Raw genomic sequence first — 19,161 nt, 5'->3', positions numbered from 1 at the left:
ACATGAATTACAGTTAGCAGCATACATAACACAGTTGGAGCGACAGCCAAATCTCTGTTTGACCCACAACAAATAGCCACAAGATTTGAACTCTAAGGAAGATGAATTAACAGTGTTTCTGACGCTGGCATTTCCACTGGTGATTTTATGTCTAACAGTCTCAATGTGCTTGAGTGTGTATTTAAGCAGACGAACAACCTGTTTTTGCTGGAAGGACAAAACAGCAATGAATTCTACATCTTCTATTAATGACTTAAACAGATGTAAGCATAACATTTTTTAAAGTTAAACAGTTGTCTTGTAAATATACAGCCCTTAACCACCTCTTGATGTAGGGTGCTTTACCACAACATCCTTTATTTTATTATTCTTATTACTTTCCAGGGTCACACAACCTCAGAAATGAGTGTGAAACCCTGATTCACATAGACTTGTTTCACAACCTTGGAGATGAGTAAAATACCATCAGACTGAGAATAATAAAGTTGGGGCATGGAGTTGGTGCTTTGCCTCTCCCACACACTGGTTGTAGTCACATACTAGTGTAGCATGTTGAAAATAACATGCTGTCACTTTTATGGCTTTGTGATATATGGTAGCTCATCATATTTTGATCATGGTCATATCAGAATGGCCTAAATCATAGCTGAAGAAATGTACTGCGTTATCCAATATCCAGCATGAATCAGTCAAACATTCACCTTTTCATGAGACTATGCACAACTTTGTGGGGGAAGATTCAGAGGACATATTCTGTAAATGACAAAGGACAATGAGTACAGTATGCCTTCAGCTTCCCATTGAATCATCCTTTGTTGAGATCTTAAGGCTTATATAATTTCCAGCAGGTACTGGACTCCTGTAACTGTCTCATTCATCCATCAGAAGCACTTGTATCCTTATCTGGGGTAGAAGCTTCATGAGTCATAGGGCATCTTCTCCCATGAAGTTAGTAATGAAGGATGTTATTGTTTCAGTCTGGATGCATGCTGATTTTTCTCTGGCATAACCTGAGAAGATGGACACCCTTTATAAGTTCTTGCACATCCTGTTTGAATTTGACTGCTGTGTGATCTCTTCCATCTAGCCCAGGATCCAGTGACTAAAACATTTTGTCACCTTTACTGCCTGACAATGAGTCAAAGGCCTTGGACAGGTGTGGAAAAAGAATGTATAGCTCTGTAATATTGAAGCTCAGAGCCTGCAGCTATTTATCTTACTTTTCCAAGTTTCGGTCCTTCTTAGAGGATCAGGCATTGTGAAATGTTGAAAACCTCCCTGAGTCTGGGCTTCAGAAAGATCTTCAGTGTATGCCATGGTAGGTAGACATGTAGCCGGGTATAATTTTAACAGTTTAGACAATATTGATAGGGCCACAGACTGAAATACATGTCTGAATAGAATGGCAAGGCTGAGGATGTTCTCCCTCAAGGAGGAATTCAGAAACAGTATTCTCGATGCCTGGTTCATGGATGCAGTGTTGTTCAGTCATGGTTCTTTGGACTATCACCACTGTCTCTCACAGGCATTTTAGAGCTCTGTGATCATCTACCAGAAGTAACTCTGTTGGTGGACCAGTCCTTTTCAACAGCTGTTAGGACATGCCTAGACTGTATTACTCAAAGATGCCACATGGGGTGCCTCAGTCTGGGAACAGAGAATGAAGGTTTTATTCCAACCCATTCCTAGTTCTAAGTATGGTGGACTGTTTCCATCTCAGTACTGACCTCAGTGATTTCAAGCACTGCATATGGTTTCTCTGGTTATGTATGATGGCCCTTCAATTTCCTCATGCCTCTGCTGAAACAGGATCCAGACAACTATCCACAACCCCCCCTTTTTTTTGCACATGGAGATGGGTTGTCACTTCAACAGTGACAATCATCTAGAGGCAAGGTTCACACCAGTGGGTGCCTAGCCCCTGCCATAGCTGTTCTTCCATGCCACATACTCACATGCACACTCACACCTTTGGCTAATTTAAAGTGTCTAATTCACCTATTGCATGTCTTTGGGATGTTGGAGGAAGTCAGAGCACCCAGAGGAAACCTAAGCAAACACAGGAAAGGCATGAAGACTGTGTACAGAAGACTGAAGCAGGATGTTTTGATGCTTTTGCTGTGCATGATTGATACCTTTTGGAACACTGTTGTCTGGAGTTCACAAAGGAGATTCTTCCACATTACTGTGGATGGGCATCATCTTCAATACAACTGTTGCTATTTGAGCTTTTTCATTTTCCATAGTCTTTACCAAGATTTTGGTCATACTGGTCAAAGCTTTACAGCAAATTGAGCTCTATGTCTTCCCCTACCTCAGTGACTGATTCTAGTAACCCCACTCAGGAGCTACCTGGAAGCATCCCTTATGTGGGTGCCCCCTTGGCTGCATTCCCTTGGAGCAGCCATAAATGTGGAGAAGTCATCTCTAACTCCTGCTTAGAGGATAGCCTTCATAGCTGTAAAGCTGGCTACTCTCCAGTGCTTGTCATCTTTGTTATTGGAGAGGGCCTTTATGGTGATGATTCTTGATATTGTGGATGAGGATGTGGCAGCTTGTAGGATCAGATCCTGATCCATGTAATGGCACAGTTACTGATTCTATCTTCAAAGTGCAGTTTGCAGGACAGGTGATATAGGTGCTCTTGCACATTATGAAATGTCCATGGCCTAAGGGTCATCATAAATTTATGGACCCTTTCTTGGTGTCAGTCTCTTTTCACAAGACCTGAAGTAGTGGACAGTCCCTATCAATTTTTTGGTAGGCCTTTCCTTTCTGCAACTGAACCTGTCACAAATCCTGATGATAGATGCTTTGCTTGCAAGGTAGGGGGCCCACCTCAGCTGATACATAGTTGAAAGAAGATCCCTCCTTAGCAAGGTGGAGCTTCAAACAGTCTTCAAGGCCATGAGGGCCTTAAAGACATAGCTGCTTCAATGTTCCTCTCCTCATATAGTTAGACCACCATTCAGCAGTTTGGTAAAGAAAGAAGAGGGCAGATCTTTCTGTGCCCAGCAATGGGATAAGGGCCAGGAACATCAATCTCTTAGCAGTTTAAATTTCTTGGGAGAGGAATGAACTGGGACACTGAGCTGCACCTGTATTCTTCCCCTTGAGCTGCTGATTCTGAGATCATGTCTGATCATTGTTTTCCACAAGTGGAGCACATCTGAGGTTGATCCATGTGCCACTTGGGAGGATGAAGTCCTCCCTTCTTTTGCTTGTTGCAACTGGGCATGGGACAGGCAGTAATAGATATGTTATCCTTTCCAAATGTTACAAATTCCAGTGCTGTATACCTTTCCACCTTTTTTGTTGATTTTGCCTTATTCTCAAGTTCAGTGAAGATAAAACAAAACTCATATGTTGTCACCTAGTGATTGAGAACAGCATGGATTTAGGCACTCAGAGAGTTGGCACATACTTCCCCTCCTAGTCAAATATATCTTCCATGGTAGGATCTGACTCCTGATGTGGACCCCTGATCTCACAGGACTTTCCATCTCACCTTTCAGAGGTTATTGTGGCTCCCAAGAAACCTTCCATATGGATGACCATTGCCCCAAAATGGAAGTGACTCAGTTAGGGCAGAGCAGTGATGTGTGCAAACACAGTTGGTTAGCTTGTAGGTGATACAGACATATCTCAGAGACCTGTATGATCTAGACTTCTGTTATCCCATCATCCGGATATATGAATCAGCTGTTTCTACCCATTGTTAACCTTTTGGAGGGGAGCACTGTGACCCAACACTGACTGGTCAAACTGTTCTTTAAAGGACTGCTGCATGTCTAAGTTCCCTTGAAGAATGGCTCCTATTAAAATGTTAAAGCCAAAAAAAAATAAATAAATAAAAATAACAAAGACCAAAAACACAAAAGAAGAGCGATTCTCTAAAATCGCTCTTCTCCTTAAACCTTCTTTTTGGGGGGGCTTGCCCCCTGCACCCCCCATACCCCCAAATCTATATATACTAACTCCAAGATCACCAGATCTTGGAGGAAAAGGAATATTCTGAGAAATGTCATCTTGGGCTTCCTATATACAAGTCCGATCTTTCAGCCATTCAATCTCCACATTTTGGGACTTGCTGTAGTGGGTCTCAACATTTCAGATGGTTACTTTGAAGAACTCTCCTCCTCCATGGGACTTGAATTTTGTGATTGATAGGCTTACCCATCCTTCATTTAAGCTTACTAGCTCAGTATTGCTGAAGATTGTTTTTTGGAAAACACTATTGCTAATTTTTAGATATGAATGCTTTTATGTAGGGAAATGTATCTGTTTTTTTTTTTCTCCACAAAGCTCTGGTTTCCCTTAGAACCAACTGGGCCCTTCCAAAAGTTAATTTTGAATTGTCCCTGAATCCGTTCATTCATCTCCTTGTTTTCTTTGCTGTGCAGAAAATATAGAAGAAAGGACCCTTCATACCCTAGACATCCAATGACAGCTCCAGTTTTGCCTGAAGTAGTTTCATAAGTTCAGGAAAACAGACCAGTTGTTCACCCCATTTTGTCTGAAGGGGAGGGTTTACAATTACCAAGAAGACACTTTCTGAATTGACTACAAATGCAGTGTCTTTTGCTAGTTCATGGTTAAACCACCTGTTGGTGAATGCAGCAGTCAAAGCTTATTCAGTTTGAGGAGTGTCTGCCTCTAGCGCTGGCTTCAACAATGTCTGCATTAAAGGCATTTATATATGGCCACCTAGTCTTTGGTTTATACCTTTACCAAGTTTTAGTGGCTTGACTATGACTCCAGATGTCAGGGTTATGTCAGTATTCAATTATTTCTGTATTTGTATGTTCTTTGCTGAAAATAAAATCCCCCCCCAAAAAAAAATAAAAATAGAATCCTGAACTTTTACCTATTCCTTCCACCCTGTCAGATATTTCTTGAGATTCAACCCAACCTTTGTTGGTCCTTGATGTTAGATCATGTACAAGTGGACTCTTCTTTTAGGGTCAGGAATGCTTCCTTTCCCTGTAAGTGAATGGCCTTTCCATCCTGACTTAGGTATTGTAGTTTAGTGTAAGTCCTGCAATTAAATACTTAGTGACAGTGTGGATGTCACATTTTTTTTTTTATTGATTTGCAGGAATGTATTTATTTATTTGTTTTTGTTTATCGGGAATGTTCAACTGAGTATATTTTCAGCAGATGCCAGGGGAGAAAAGCTCCAAGAAATAGTAGGTATGCAGTATAACAAATTTAAACTAGGTCTAAAGAAATATGTTCAAAAATACTAAAATTGAATAAACAGGCTATATCATACAAAGATATAAAGTGTAATAAGTTTATACAGTTAAGGCTCTTGTACATAACACAAGCAGAAAGCTACAATTCAAAGTGGAAAGGGATGATGATGAAGTAGGGAGGTTAATCAAGAAATAAGAAAATAATGGAATTTTGGGTGCAGATCCCTAAGGAGAATAACAACAATCATGCAGAATATTATATTCATAAAACATTAGAAAGTATACTAAGAAATAAGACAACATGGGAATGGAGAAAGAAAATTCTGCCGATAGGGATGACTGCAGTTAGGAGTATATTGAATAGACAAGCAGGAGATGGCAAAGAAACTAAGGTATTGGGAGCAAATATTTAGAAAAGAAAAGGTAATAGCATGGGAATAGGTCAAGAAGAGATTTAAGTTTCATGCTAATGATTGCCTTCTCTATCAAGGTCTGATATCAGAATAAAGACAAAGAGAAATGGATAGACTAATCCTAAATGAAAGACCCGCACTGGTTGAGTTTTTAGTTGAATCTAGAACAGAAGCTGCTGTTAAAACAGGGATAAAGGATATATAAAACATTGCACAATAACTATAGGAATCAATCAGAAGAGGTCAGAAGAGATTGGGAAGAGAGATTAGATCTGCAGTTCATGAAAAAAAAAACAATGGGAGGGCATATTTACGGCTTCCAAATATGCAAAAAAAAAAATCTCAAGGATTCAGGAGTTTTTTGCCTGGAAGTTTTTGCATAGATACAGTTATACCCCAAGCAGACTTCAAAGTATTTTTTCTCAGGCAGATGACAAGTGTTGGAAGTGTGATGGGGTAGTTAATGGGTAACATATGTTTTGAGAGTATTATGAGTTGGCAGACTTTAAAAATTCCCTACAGAGTACTCTGTGAGGAATCCTGATGAGCAAATGAGTGTAACTAAGAAATGTTTTTCTTTTCTTTTAGCTGCAATAAAGGATTTGAATTGCCTATACCTAGTAAGGGCTTGTTACGTTTATTTATGGTGGCTGCCAAATAAGCAGTTACTAGAAAATGGAAATCAAATCTAAACCAGCTATACCTGAAGTGGTGAATATTGTAACAGAGATAAAGGAACTAGAAGTGAGATCTTTAGAAAAAGGGAGAGGTAAATTACATAGAAAAATAGAAATTGTAGGAACAATACATGCAGAAAATTTTTTGGAGGAGGAATGAGGTTTACGAGATGGTAGGGATTGAATAATGTATGTAATATTGCTTAGATTATGTGATATATAATAACATGTGATGTATAATGTTAGTAAATGTGAACTTGTTAATTTGGTTTGATTACTTTTATATAGATGTTAGTATGCCTATGTTGCAAGTGATAATTCAATAAAAGTGTTTAAGTTCTAAAGCGTGACATTGGTGCATTTTACAGAACTTCACTGGAGCAGGGAATTATCAGTATAAATGTAGCAACATCACTAAGCAACAGAGAGTATCAACATTTGTAACAAAACTAATGTGATAATGCATCTATAATCAAGCCGATTTGAAAGGTAGTAAAAGAAATGCCTATGTTTCTAATGGGAGGAGCACAATAAACTCAGTTCAGTAAGTCATAATGAACCTGTTAGGACAAAATGGTTTAGTAGAAAAGAGGAAAAAATCATGAGTATTTGGGTATTTTTAACCTGGAGATTCTGGGCATTTATGAATTGTAGTATGATTTATGTGTAGTTTGAGGTTGGTCTTAAAATCAAATAGATTGTTTATTTGTCTGAGGGTGAAGGGAATGATGTTCCATTTCTTAGCTATGCTTACTGAGTGTAAGGAGTCCCCATTTGAGTTGCTGAATTTCTGGGATTCTATTAAGTGTTGGTCCTTTGAATGTTCTTTTTCAGTTTGTACCATTTTATTCTATTGCTGATGATTGGGGTGTGTGGGAAATGATGTAGTGTTTTATGTGCCATTATGAGCATATGTGTATATATGTGGTGTGGTAGATCTGTCCACTTCAGGTTCTGCAAGGGGATACAATGATGGGTTGATACGGATCAGTTTTAGAGGTTGAATGCAAATTTACTTGTTTTATTATAATGCTGTTTGAGCTTGTTCATTAGTGTATAGTCAGAACATTAGTGAAAATTGTAAATAGATACAGCAGGCTACGAAGTAAGAGAGATGTTGCATTTACCTTTCTGCTGTGGCCATTGAGAAATTACCTGGGTTTTTAAAGTAACCCTAATTTGCAGTGGGTTTTTGGACATCAGTGCTGATGTGCTAGTCAAATTTAAGCTTGTAATTTATGATGGATGCCAAGTAATTTGATATGGGTGACTTCCTCTATTCTTGTGTTGTTAGATGAGACTATATTTAGTGCAGAGCTGTTTGGTGGGGGTCTATGTCAAAAGACTGAATGGACAAATCTTTAAAACCCATATGGTTGAGACCATATGATTGACAACTCAGTCCATCAAAAAAAAAATCAAAGCCAAACACCTACATACAACAGAAACAATGCTTTTGCAGGAAGCAAGCCCCCCCCCCCACACCTCCTGCTAATTATATATGCCAACTCTGAGATTGCACTACAATGGGGAAAAGGGCAAATTTCCTGGTCCCTACTGTAACGCGATCTCAGTCAGAACGGTTCAACGGACTTGCTTCTATTGCAGAGGTGCCTGTTGGTTTGAAATCTGTAGAAATGTGGTCTTAAAGTGTGTTTTTAGTGCAAGAAGATTACTTCCAAATGTCTAGTGTTTGATCTGGTGTTTTGTGTGGGTGGGCAGTCTTATGAATCTTGCGTGTGTAATCATAGTGTACATAAGAATGGATGCATGCATGCACACTTTTTTAGCATGGGATCTTCTAGAAATTTACCCATATCTGATTGCTGGAAAAGCAAGAACCCAGCCAAGGACCAATCAGGAAGGATCCTGTCTTAGGTCAGCTGATACAGTCAAACAATATCTATTATTTTTATAATGGTATACAGTTCAAGAGGTTTGCAGATTATTTGTACTTTTACTGCTCTGTTACTTCAACAAAATGTGACTTATAAAAATGTAATGATTGTCCTTTCAGTATTGTGTCTCTTGACAGTAGCTATTTTAATAATTAAAGATTGCTGTATAAAGCTCCTGTGTCCTGTGCTTGACCATGTCTTTTAAAACTCTTGTAGGAAGCAGCATCTGGCAATGCAGAGTTATAGGCATCGAGTTCTGCGCCACTTCTTCACAGAGTGGCAGCTCTGGTGTAGAAGAGAAAAAGAAAAACGAGAGCTGGATGGGAAGAAGGAGGAAACGAAAAGAAAAATGGCAGCGCTTTTAGCTGCTGCTTCTTCAGGAAAACTTTGCAATGAACAGATCCATGAACCAAGCAGGGACAAAGAAGTGAAACTTGAATCTCATCAGCCAGACACTACTAGCCAGAAAGTGGTAAACTTTAAATAGTTACTCACAAAATGTAAAACTGTCACTGTGTCTGTATCTTTTTTTATTTCTAATATATTCTAAAGTGTATATGGAAAAATGGCAAGATATTCAAATAAAAGGCTTAGCAGAACTGAGACTTGGAATACATATACTGTGACTGGCAGTGTCTTACAAAGGGTAAGTTTATCCCTGTGTAAGCTAAAGGGTTGTGTTAGGAAGACCATGTGCAGTGATGGCACAAATTCATCAATTAATAGTTGATGTTAAGGGCACTTACCAAGAACAGCATTTGATGATAGGTGCCCTGGGTTTTTCACAAATCCATGAAAGATGCAAGTCTACAACATGAATTATGATGACGGTATGTCTCCACAAAGACTGTCAAAGTTTGTCCTGCAAAAAGGTTTTGTGTGCTTAGGCAACAGATGTTTGAGAAGATAATTTATAAAACGCAGAAACACATACAGTCTAAATGGCATGTCATAATGTGTTTTATGTGATTAAGAAACTTTCATCATACCATCCACTCCACCCACCCACTACCTCTCTCGGCCCCTATCAACAACCTACTCTTAGCAAGCTTGGCTACTCATGTTCCCAGCTGCCTACCACATAACACTAACTTCTTGTAGCAACAACTGCTAATGGCTGTTATGTACCTCAAAAACAGATTGTATCAATTGTTCACTGATGACTCTCAACTACATTTGTAATCATGTGTAGTATATGTCACCATATTTTAAAATTGTACTATGTTCTACAGCTGTTTTACATCTATGTTTTATTCTTGTCTTGCGTCCTCAGCTGGACTAATGTCTATATTTAAATGTTATGTTTTTTAAGTGTATAATGCAAGTAATACTTAATGTGGAGCTTTTCTCTCCAGGCCTCCACTGAAAACGGATCTGTGTCCAGTTGGACTCTCCCGGTCAACAAATGTAAATAAATAAATATCTTCTTTAAAAGTAGTCAGCTAACTGTAAACAGTGTTATGTTTAGCAATTTCAGTATCTTCTAATCTCCAGCCACATCTGAAAATGTAAATTTTCACCCTTGCTTGATTTTTATTCAAGTAGGCATTTGCAAAGAATGGCTAAATATGACATCCCATGCCATTCTTGAGAAGTATTAATAATCATAGCATGTGTTATAAAAAAATCCAAATTATAAAATGTGTACTTGATTCCTGATAACCATCTTAAGTAGGCCTTGCAAAATGTTTTACATCCTTAGTAAGGACAACAATGACTTTGTCACTGTAGTTCTGTTAAAATCTGGATTATTAAAAACTGACTTAAAAAAGAACTTTGGCAAAATTCTGAAAAGTTAGCCAGCTAAAGCAAAAGTGTTTTTTGCAATTTAACTGGATGAGTACTATTGGATAGTTCATTTTAGTAATATAGACCTAAGGAGAAAAGCTTTGGGAATAAAATGCCTTTTGTAGTGGCAGTTATGAAGTTTATAGGTATGAGTATTAACTTATTCTTAGTAGTAGTAGTACAGCAGTGAGTGTTTTAAAGAAAGACAGACATCATGCATTGATAATACTAGTACAACCTGACCTTTAAAATTCTAGAATTGTATGTGCTTACTAAATGAAAACATTACAACAAGTAACACATCATGCATCCACTATACTGAATGAGGGGTATAATGTGAGAATTCTAGCCATTTCTTGTAGGTGTGTGTATGTATGTATGTATGTATTTATGTGCGAGCCGCACGCGTGCACACACACACACACACACACACACACACACACACACACACACACACACACATTATAGTCAATGATAAGTCTGATGATGGCTGAGTACAGTGGCACTATGACTTGTCTGGACCTAGATGCCATGTCCTTATTTATATGTTGAGTGACATATAATGACTTTCTTATAACCTTAGACACATGTTGGTTAAAATGTTTGATACAGTATATATGAGTCCCCAAATCCCTGATTACACTGTCTTCTTTTACAGGTGTTTTATCAGTGAGGTAGTTTCCCTGGCTGGCAGACTTCCCAAAAATTGAGTTTTAAGCTGTGGCTTTGACACCAGTCATTTTTTGGTGTTGGATCTTCCTGTAAGATGTTAGTATCTTGGGGGGCTTCTGTGATTGCTCCTAGCTTGCAATCATCTGCCAAACTGATAAGCTAGAGGCCCTTGACATTGGCCTTGACTTCTGAAAAATAGATGTCAAAGAGGAGTGGACCCAACACAGAGCCCTGGGGGACTCCACTGGTGACCAACCTCTTTGTGGAAGTGTCTCTCCATTCCCAACTTCCTGAATCCTGTCTGTGAGTCAGCTAGCAAGTTACATACAATTTAGGCTTAATTACATGAGTTTGTTTGCAGTTCCTGAGTTGTAATATTGTATCAAATGCCTTAGATTGGTCAAGGTTGGCAGTATGCACCATTTTCCCCACACCCATTGCCTTGGTGACCTTTTTAAACAAGTCCACTGTGTTCAGTAGGCATGATTTTCCTTTGATGAAAACAAACTGGGTTGGATCCAGTGTCTCAAGGTTTCCTGTGTCTTTGTTTATTTATTTTTATTTGACATTTGATTACTAAGAAAAGCATAGTGGGTAGGTACCCATTTTCAGCAGAGGACTAGGGAGAAAAGCTGTTAATCATTTCCATCATAATTCTTTCCATGGTTTTGCATACGAGGCTAGTCAGACTAATGGGTCTGTAGTTCCCAGGATAAGTTGATAGTCCATCATTTTGCAGACGGATGACCTTTGCAGTCTTCCATTCCCATGGCACAAAGCCTGTGTGGTGGCTGTGGTTGAATAGTGACACCAATGGCCCTGATAGGTTATATTTCAGACTGTGTATGAAGCATCCTGAGATGTGGGAACCATCAAAGCGGTATTCTTTGCCTTAGAGAACACATCTAAGACCTGCTCCCTATTGATAGTTGGAGAGTTTATGTTAGATGGGATTTTTTGGCGGGTGGCTGAGGTTGAGAGGCAGGGTAAAGTTGGAGCTGAATTTGTCAAATAGAATATTTGCTGTATCTCTCAGTTCTGTGAACTCCATTTGCCAACAGTTTGGCACACTTGTTTGCTGCCTTTGAGGTTTTGGACATAGCCAAAGAAGGCCTTATGGTTGTCCTTGGCCTGAGACACTGTCTTTATCTTAAAATTTGCTTTGTTGGATTTAATTAATCCTCTTAGTTGTCTATTTGGTTTAATGAGAGAGTTTTTATATTTTTTGGAGTTTCATCTATGACTTTTTTCTTTTGTCGTACAACCTGTTTAATTTTGGATTGCACCAGGGTGATTTGTTTTTTGAGCTAGCTTTGGGCTTACATCTGGAAGGTAGAGCAGCCTCTTTGCAGTCACTGACATGATGGTGCAAAGCTTCTATGAATAATTCTGCATTGGCTGCTGTGTTATCTAGGTTTGGAGGGGCTTCAGATTTTGACAGGTTATCACTTAATAAAAGTTAGTTTGCCATGGAGTGGTTTCTTACTGCTACAAGGTTTTCTGAGGTTACAGAACTGATTCTTATTTTGAAGGAGACTGCTTTGTGGTTTGGCCTTAACAGAGAGGACACAACACTGGAGTGTGTGTGTGTGTGTGGGGGGGGGGGGGGGAGGGGGTGCAGCATTCTCCCTTATTTGTTAGTACTAGGTCCGTTACCTCTTGTAGGTATATGCACTAACTGATCCTGGGAGTTTGAGTTTACAAAAAAAAAGAAATTTCTGCACCTGAAAATTTGGGGTCACATAGGATTCCCAGTTAATAGAGGGATAATTAAAGTCCCCTATGAATAAGGTATTTGGTTGAATGTGGATCATCTCCAATAGATCTAAGTATGGACTGTGGGTTTCATGGGACATAGAGGGTGACCTATAGCTTGCTAGGATATGTTATGGGACCTTGTCTGTTTTAAACTGGGCATTTTGAAACTCCAGTGCATCATTCTGTTTAACCAACCTAGAGGTATGCTTTTTACTAATGTAGGTTGACACACTTCCTTCTTTAGTCACTGTTTGTCCAGTTGCTGATCTAAATCTGTGGAAGGCACTGAAGCTTTCCACTGCTAGGATACTCTGTGTAGGTTTAAACCACGTCTCAGTAACTGCACAGATGTCTACATTTGCCAAGGTGAGGAGAGCTTGGAGGGAGTGGAGCTTTTTGTTTAATCTCTTGGAATTGAACAGTACACCTTTAGATTTCCTTGGGTAACTGTTGCTATGTTGGAAGGTTTGTCAATTTGCATAACCTAAAAAAGGCTCTGTGAGGGAGGGCAATGTTAGCCAGTATTCAAATGCCTAGAGGGGACAGGTGCAGACCATCCTTGGCAAAGTGATGTGGTTTGTTAACCATGTCCTCCCATGCTAACAAATATTGTATCCCCCAGAATATCACCAAAAACTAATTATTAATGTCATCCATCTTCTGTTTGTATTGTGGCATCATACTTGGTGAAGGTAGAATGCTACTCATTGCAAGGCGCATACCAGCCTATGACACATAGTACAAAATCTCCATAATGTCTCTCTTCGTAGAGTCTAGAAAGGTATGCCTCAGTTCATTTACACCTACATGGACTATGACTGAATCATACTGGTACCTATTTTGCAGTAACTTTAGTGCATGTGTAACTTAGTGGATCCAGGTTCTGACAGGCAACTGACTATTATTTTCTCATTTTTTAACCTGGTGAGTGGGAAATCTGCAGCAACCCTACAGTATCATCCTCCCTAGTAAGATCTGACCATAAAGCAGTCATTTCGAAGTCAGCATCTCCCCTGACCCCCCTCTACCTAGGGTCAAACAAAAAAACTTCTCCAAAGTTGTTTACAGCCTCCTGAGGCATGGTATAAACAGCATCACAGCCCCTTCCCCCTCTGTCAGAACTGGCACCAATGTCCAAATCTACACCAAAGTACTATACGAGCACTTATATAGTTGCATGGAATTAGGAATACCTGACAGGACAAAATCATCCTCCACAAGGAAAAGTAAACCTGTCTGGTGGACATCTGCAGTAAATAAACTATATAACAAAAGGAAAAAAATGCTGTTGAGGACCAAGAAGGAGCAGGTGCCCAATTGGAAGCAATCTCTCCTTAGCCTGAACAAGCAAATAAGAATACTAGTGAAATCCTCTAAAGCCAACTTCGAGTCCAAATTGGCCACATCTACTAGAGACAATCACAAGGTCTTCTTCACATATGTCCACAATCTCAAAGGAAGCACCCAGAAATGTTCAGAACTGGTGGTCAAGGACATCACATACATAAATGCTGTAGCTATAGCCAAACCTACTGGCTGACAGATTCATTGAAAACATCACCCCTCTGCCCCCCCATCAGTAAATCAGGACATCCCCAGTGCCTGCACCCCTCCCCTTATCTCTAGGAAACTGGTTATCACTGCCCTCTCAAAGGCAAAAAATACAGCGTCCATGGGACCCGATAACATCCCAGGCTACATCCTACATGGACTCAGGCATGAGCTTTCAGCACCATTAGGCTCCCTATTCAACCAAAGCTTGAGTAACAGCTTTGTCCCAGCTGAGTGGAGGACAGCCACTGTCATCCTTTTACACAAAGGTGAGCGTCCACCAGTCCAGCAAATTATAGACCCGTCAGCCTAACTAGCCTGATCTGCAAGGCCATGGAACTTATTATCATGGACCTGAATAACAGGGACATTGGCTACCTCAAACACTCAACCTCACACAGTTTGGCTTTGTCAAGGGGAGGTCATGTCTGTTAAATCTGGTCGACTTCTTTGAGACAGTCACCAAAGCCATGGGCAAGGGGAAGACGGTGCACACCGCCTGCCTTGACCTGGCCAAGGCCTTCAACACTATTCCCCACTCAGGCATAGTAGACAAACTCTCTCAGCTAGGTATCAATCCATATGTTATCAGATGGGTAGCAAACTGGCTCACTGATAGAACCCACCTAATCAAAATAGGTGAAGCTACCTCAAGCAGTAGAACGTAATGAGCGGCATAACCCAGGGATCGGTCTTGGGGCCTCTGTTATTCGGGATATATTTCTCTGAGGTGCAGGCCAAAAACCAGTGGGCTATGGCTGAGCAAGTTTGCAGATGACTGCAAGCTGGGCCTGGCCATCAGTTCCCCAAGTGATGTGGATGTCCTCCAAGAGGGTGCCACTCAAACAAATGACTGGTGCCAGGAACATGGCCTCAAGCTGAATGCCAAAAAATGCATCATCATCCCCTTTGGGGAGAGTGATATCCCCACATATTATCACATTAATAACATCCTAAGCATGCAGTCAGTCATGAGGCATTTGGTCACCCATATTGATAGCAACCTGACTTTTGACCATCATGTTGCTTCCGTTTTACAGAAAGATTTCTATATTGCGCACCTCATAAGTAAGGGTATCTCATCCAGGGACAAGGATGTCATAATATTCCTGTATTTTTCCCTTATAAGGCCAGTTATTGAGTACAATACCCTCTTCGACATGTACCTCACAAAACACTTGCTGCAGCTGGAGAGACCACAGAGGTTCCTCACCAGAAGAATCCAGGGCCTCAAACATCTACCCTACACAGATAGGCTAAAAGCCCTGTCCCCACTACTCAGTTTCATACAGATTCCTCAGAGCTGACATCTATCTGGCATACAAAGCAATCTCAGACCCCGCCTTGATGGGACTGCTGCATACCTCCAAGTCAAGCTCTACTCGAGTAACCTGCACATGCGACCTTAAGCTGGTCTGTGACATCAATAGGACTTGTTGGCGGGACAGATTTGTGTCCCAGAGACTCTTGCATCTGTGGAATAGACTCCCTGTGCACATCGGGCAGAGCACATTTATAGTATTAATAATTCTATACAAAGCAACACCCTGGCTAAACATGTCCTGATACATGATATAGAACATAATTTTAAGTTTAAGGTGCTACAGGTTGTACATGAAGATGTCAGTGGTGGGGATATAGAAAACCAGGTGGAGAATATAGAACTAAAATGGATCATAAGAATGAGGGGTAATATAGGAAAGGGCTTGAATGGTAGGATTTGTGTAAAACCTGTTCTAAAGAATAGGACATTTAGATGAAATTTTAGTTATGATTGTTTATATTTAAACCTATGTATTTTATATAGGGTTATATGTGTGTATATACTCTAATATAAATATTTATATGCACTTTATGTATAAATATATATAATATACACACATGGCCACAGTATTCTTATAAGTGTTGTAGTTTTAAAACTTTAATTCATGAATTAATTGTATAATAATATGTTTTCTTATTGGCTGTTCTTATTTTAAAATGAAGTGATGTCAGTTGATTTTTGTGTCCAAATAATAATGATAAATAAATAACTCAAAAGTATTTGTACTGAATCCATTTGTAATACTATGTATGTCTTGCTTCTGCAAGTTGAACTAAAAGGATATCTTGACTTCCTTCAGATCTACACATTGTGGTGTCTTGTGTACAGTTTGTTTCTTTGGGGATGGATACTTTATTCAGCCTTTGCAAGTATTTACACTGAAATTGCTGCATTGCACTCTGCTTTGCATACCTTATTTGCATTTTAAAGCCATATCATGTAAAGTTGCTGTAAGCAACACACTTTTGCATTCTGAAAGTAAGACATTGAACAGTGCATTTCTCTCCAACCTCAATACTCGTCAGTCAGTTGCTACTTTAACTCCCATCCCCTGTTTGCCGAAGGTAGGTGGCTAACTGAGATCAGCCATGTTGTATGTGCAGTTGCTATTCTGGAAGAACTGTCTTATACACATATTAATAAATAGTTTATGGCCTATACAAACCAAAGCATTTTAAAGCTGTCTGCCTGTAGTACAAGTAATTAATAAGGTATGAAATCATGTGGCAATGCAAATATATTCTTATGTCTGAGTTTATGTGTGTTCATAGGTTCATAGGAGGTTACTAGCCTAGCCATGTTAATCCCAAGTTGCCTCAACTGTTCTTGGTTAGATGGACATAATTTGCAGAATGAGTCTGTGATAAATATGAACTACCCCTGTCCATGAGGGACATGGATGCCACCCCCAGGGTGAATTTGTGGTCTCCCATCCATTTGTCCAGGTTGCACTTTAATAGGGTCAGTTAGGAGCTCTTCTTCATGTGAATTGGAAGTTTATTCCAGAGTAGCAGCAGTCTCTATGAAATATATTTGTCTCTAGCATGTTCTGTTAAAGTCACAGGCTAGATTAAGATCCCTAGAGTGAGTGACTCTTGTGCCATGTGACTTGTGAATGTGCAGCATATCCATCAGAGCAGGGTCATAGACTGCCCTGCAGACCAGACACAAGTTGTCTTTCAACAGCTTATATGATACAGAGTACAGTGACAGGCCTTTCAGTCTATCCATGTAAGTCATGGTTTGAAGGCCATGTATTTTCTTGGTGAGAAACCGCTATGGTCTCTCTGGCTGCTGCAGGTGTCTGGTGAGATACATGCAGAAGGGAGCATTGTACTGTATTAATGGTCTGATGAGAGTTGAGTACATTGGAGTTATAACATCCTTAGACCTGGATGCGATGCCCTTATTTATGAGATGTGCAATGTAGAAGACTTCCCTTACTACTGTGGAAACTTGGTGGTCAAAGTTCAGATTCCTATCTAACTGTCTTCCCAAATCTCGCACCACTGAGTTTGAACTTAGGGGGGTGCTGTCAATATTGTAATTAACAAGGAATTCCGCTTTGCCAAAGGGGATAATAATGCAGTTTTTTGTTTTTCATTTTAGACTGTGGCTTTGGCACCCATCATTTGTCTGTGTTAGCCACTTCTATTATATATTAACAATAATAAACAATGAGAAAATTACAGTCAGCTGCCTGTCGGGTGCCAGAATCCGCCACATAACACATGCACTCAAGTCACTCCACAACAAGTACAAATATGACTCTGTCATTGTCCATGCTGGAGTGAATGACGTGAGACGTACCTCCCTGGACTACATGAAAAGAGATATGGAAGAGCTCTTGGATCATGTGACCCAGGCAGGTATGACCCTAGCCCTGAGTAGCATCCTGCCTTCGCCAAGAACTTCACAACACCCACGCAGACGGGATCTGGAAGTTCGACTGCAGAATCCTACACTAAAGCACTGTACGAGCACATCCACTCATGCATGAATCGTGCCATCCCAAATAGAACCAAGATGCTCTTCTCCAAAAAAAGGAAGCCAATCTGGTGGTCCCCTGCTATAAACAAACTATACAACAGAAGGAAGAAACTGTTGCAAAAAAGAGGAAAATCCCAGGATGCAAAAAACTCCCTCACCAGCCTCAGTAAGAAGCTGAGATCCCTCATAAAATCCTCAAAAGCTAGTTATGAAAATAAAATTGCCAAAGATTCCAAAGACAACCACAAGGCATTCTATAGTTATGTCAAGAATCTAAATGGCAATGCTCAGATCTGCTCTGAGTTACAACAGAATGGCATTAAATATACTGATCCCAAGGATATTGTCAATATCCTGGCAGATCGATTTAGTGCCAACTTCACCCCACTCTCACCCCCTAAAGGGCCCAGCTCAATACCAAAAGATTGCCAAATTCCGATAATCACGGCCACACAGGTAGAAACCGCACTCTCCAAAGCTAAGAATACAGCATCCATGGGACCAGATGACATCCCAGGCTGTGTACTGCATGAACTACAAAATGAACTGGCACCTCACCTAAGTGTCATGTTTAATCATAGCCTCACCTCAGGCTTCGTGCCCACTTAGTGGGGCACAGCTGCAGTTATCCCGCTCCACAAGGGAGGATCCACCTTCCCATCAGTCTGACAAGCCTGATTTGCAAGGGCATGGAACGCATTATCATGGAACTTATAAACAAAGACATTGGCAACCTTCAAACTGTAGACCCCACCCAGTTTGGGTTTGTGAAGGGCCAATCTTGTCTCCTGAATCTGACTGACTTCTTTGAATCAGTCTTCAGAGCTGTGGACGAGGGTAAGGCAGTCCACACAGCCTATCTGGACCTCGCCAAGGCCTTTGACACCATCCCCCACTCTGGAATCATAGATAAACTTACTAAGCTGGATATAAATCCCTACGTCACTCAATGGGTTGCTAACTGGCTTACTGACAGAACCCAGACAGTAAAAGTAGATGACTCCAAATCCAGCTCCAGACAGGTGACAAGTGGAGTACCTCAGGGTTCAGTCCTGGGACCACTCTTGTTTGGCATCTACTTCTCTGAAGTACAGGCCAACACTAAGGGACCCTAGCTAACAACGTTTGCAGATGACTGCAAACTGGGAGCCTTTATTGAATCCCCAAATTATGTGGATATTCTACAAAAGGGCCTTACAGAAACAGATGCCTGGTGCCAGAGCCATGGGCTCAAGCTTAATGCCAAGAAATGTATAGTTATCCCCTTTGGAAAAAAACATGTACCCATGAATTACCACATAGGTGGCAGGACACTAAACATCGAAAGTGTGATGAGAGACTTAGGGACACAGGTGGACAGTGGTCTCACTTTCGATAACCACATTGCCACAA

The 19,161-nt window shown here is 40.3% G+C and overlaps 1 protein-coding gene across 1 annotated transcript in view; it reads left to right on the top strand.

Moving 5' to 3' along the window:
• Positions 1 to 19,161, top strand: part of CCDC191 (coiled-coil domain containing 191) — a 1,143,870-nt gene that overhangs the window by 673,471 nt on the left and 451,238 nt on the right. The window contains exon 9 of the mRNA XM_044073155.1: positions 8,403 to 8,658. Within this exon, the coding sequence (XP_043929090.1) occupies positions 8,403 to 8,658 (256 nt within the window). The remainder of the gene's footprint in view (positions 1 to 8,402; positions 8,659 to 19,161) is intronic.

The sequence above is a fragment of the Protopterus annectens genome, chromosome 5.part1 (assembly GCF_019279795.1).
Source record: "Protopterus annectens isolate FY-2018-M chromosome 5.part1, PAN1.0, whole genome shotgun sequence".
In the NCBI taxonomy this organism is placed as follows: Eukaryota; Metazoa; Chordata; order Ceratodontiformes; family Protopteridae; genus Protopterus; species Protopterus annectens.
Note: the sequence above shows the minus strand (reverse complement) of the source record. Positions and strands in the feature narration are given on the sequence as shown.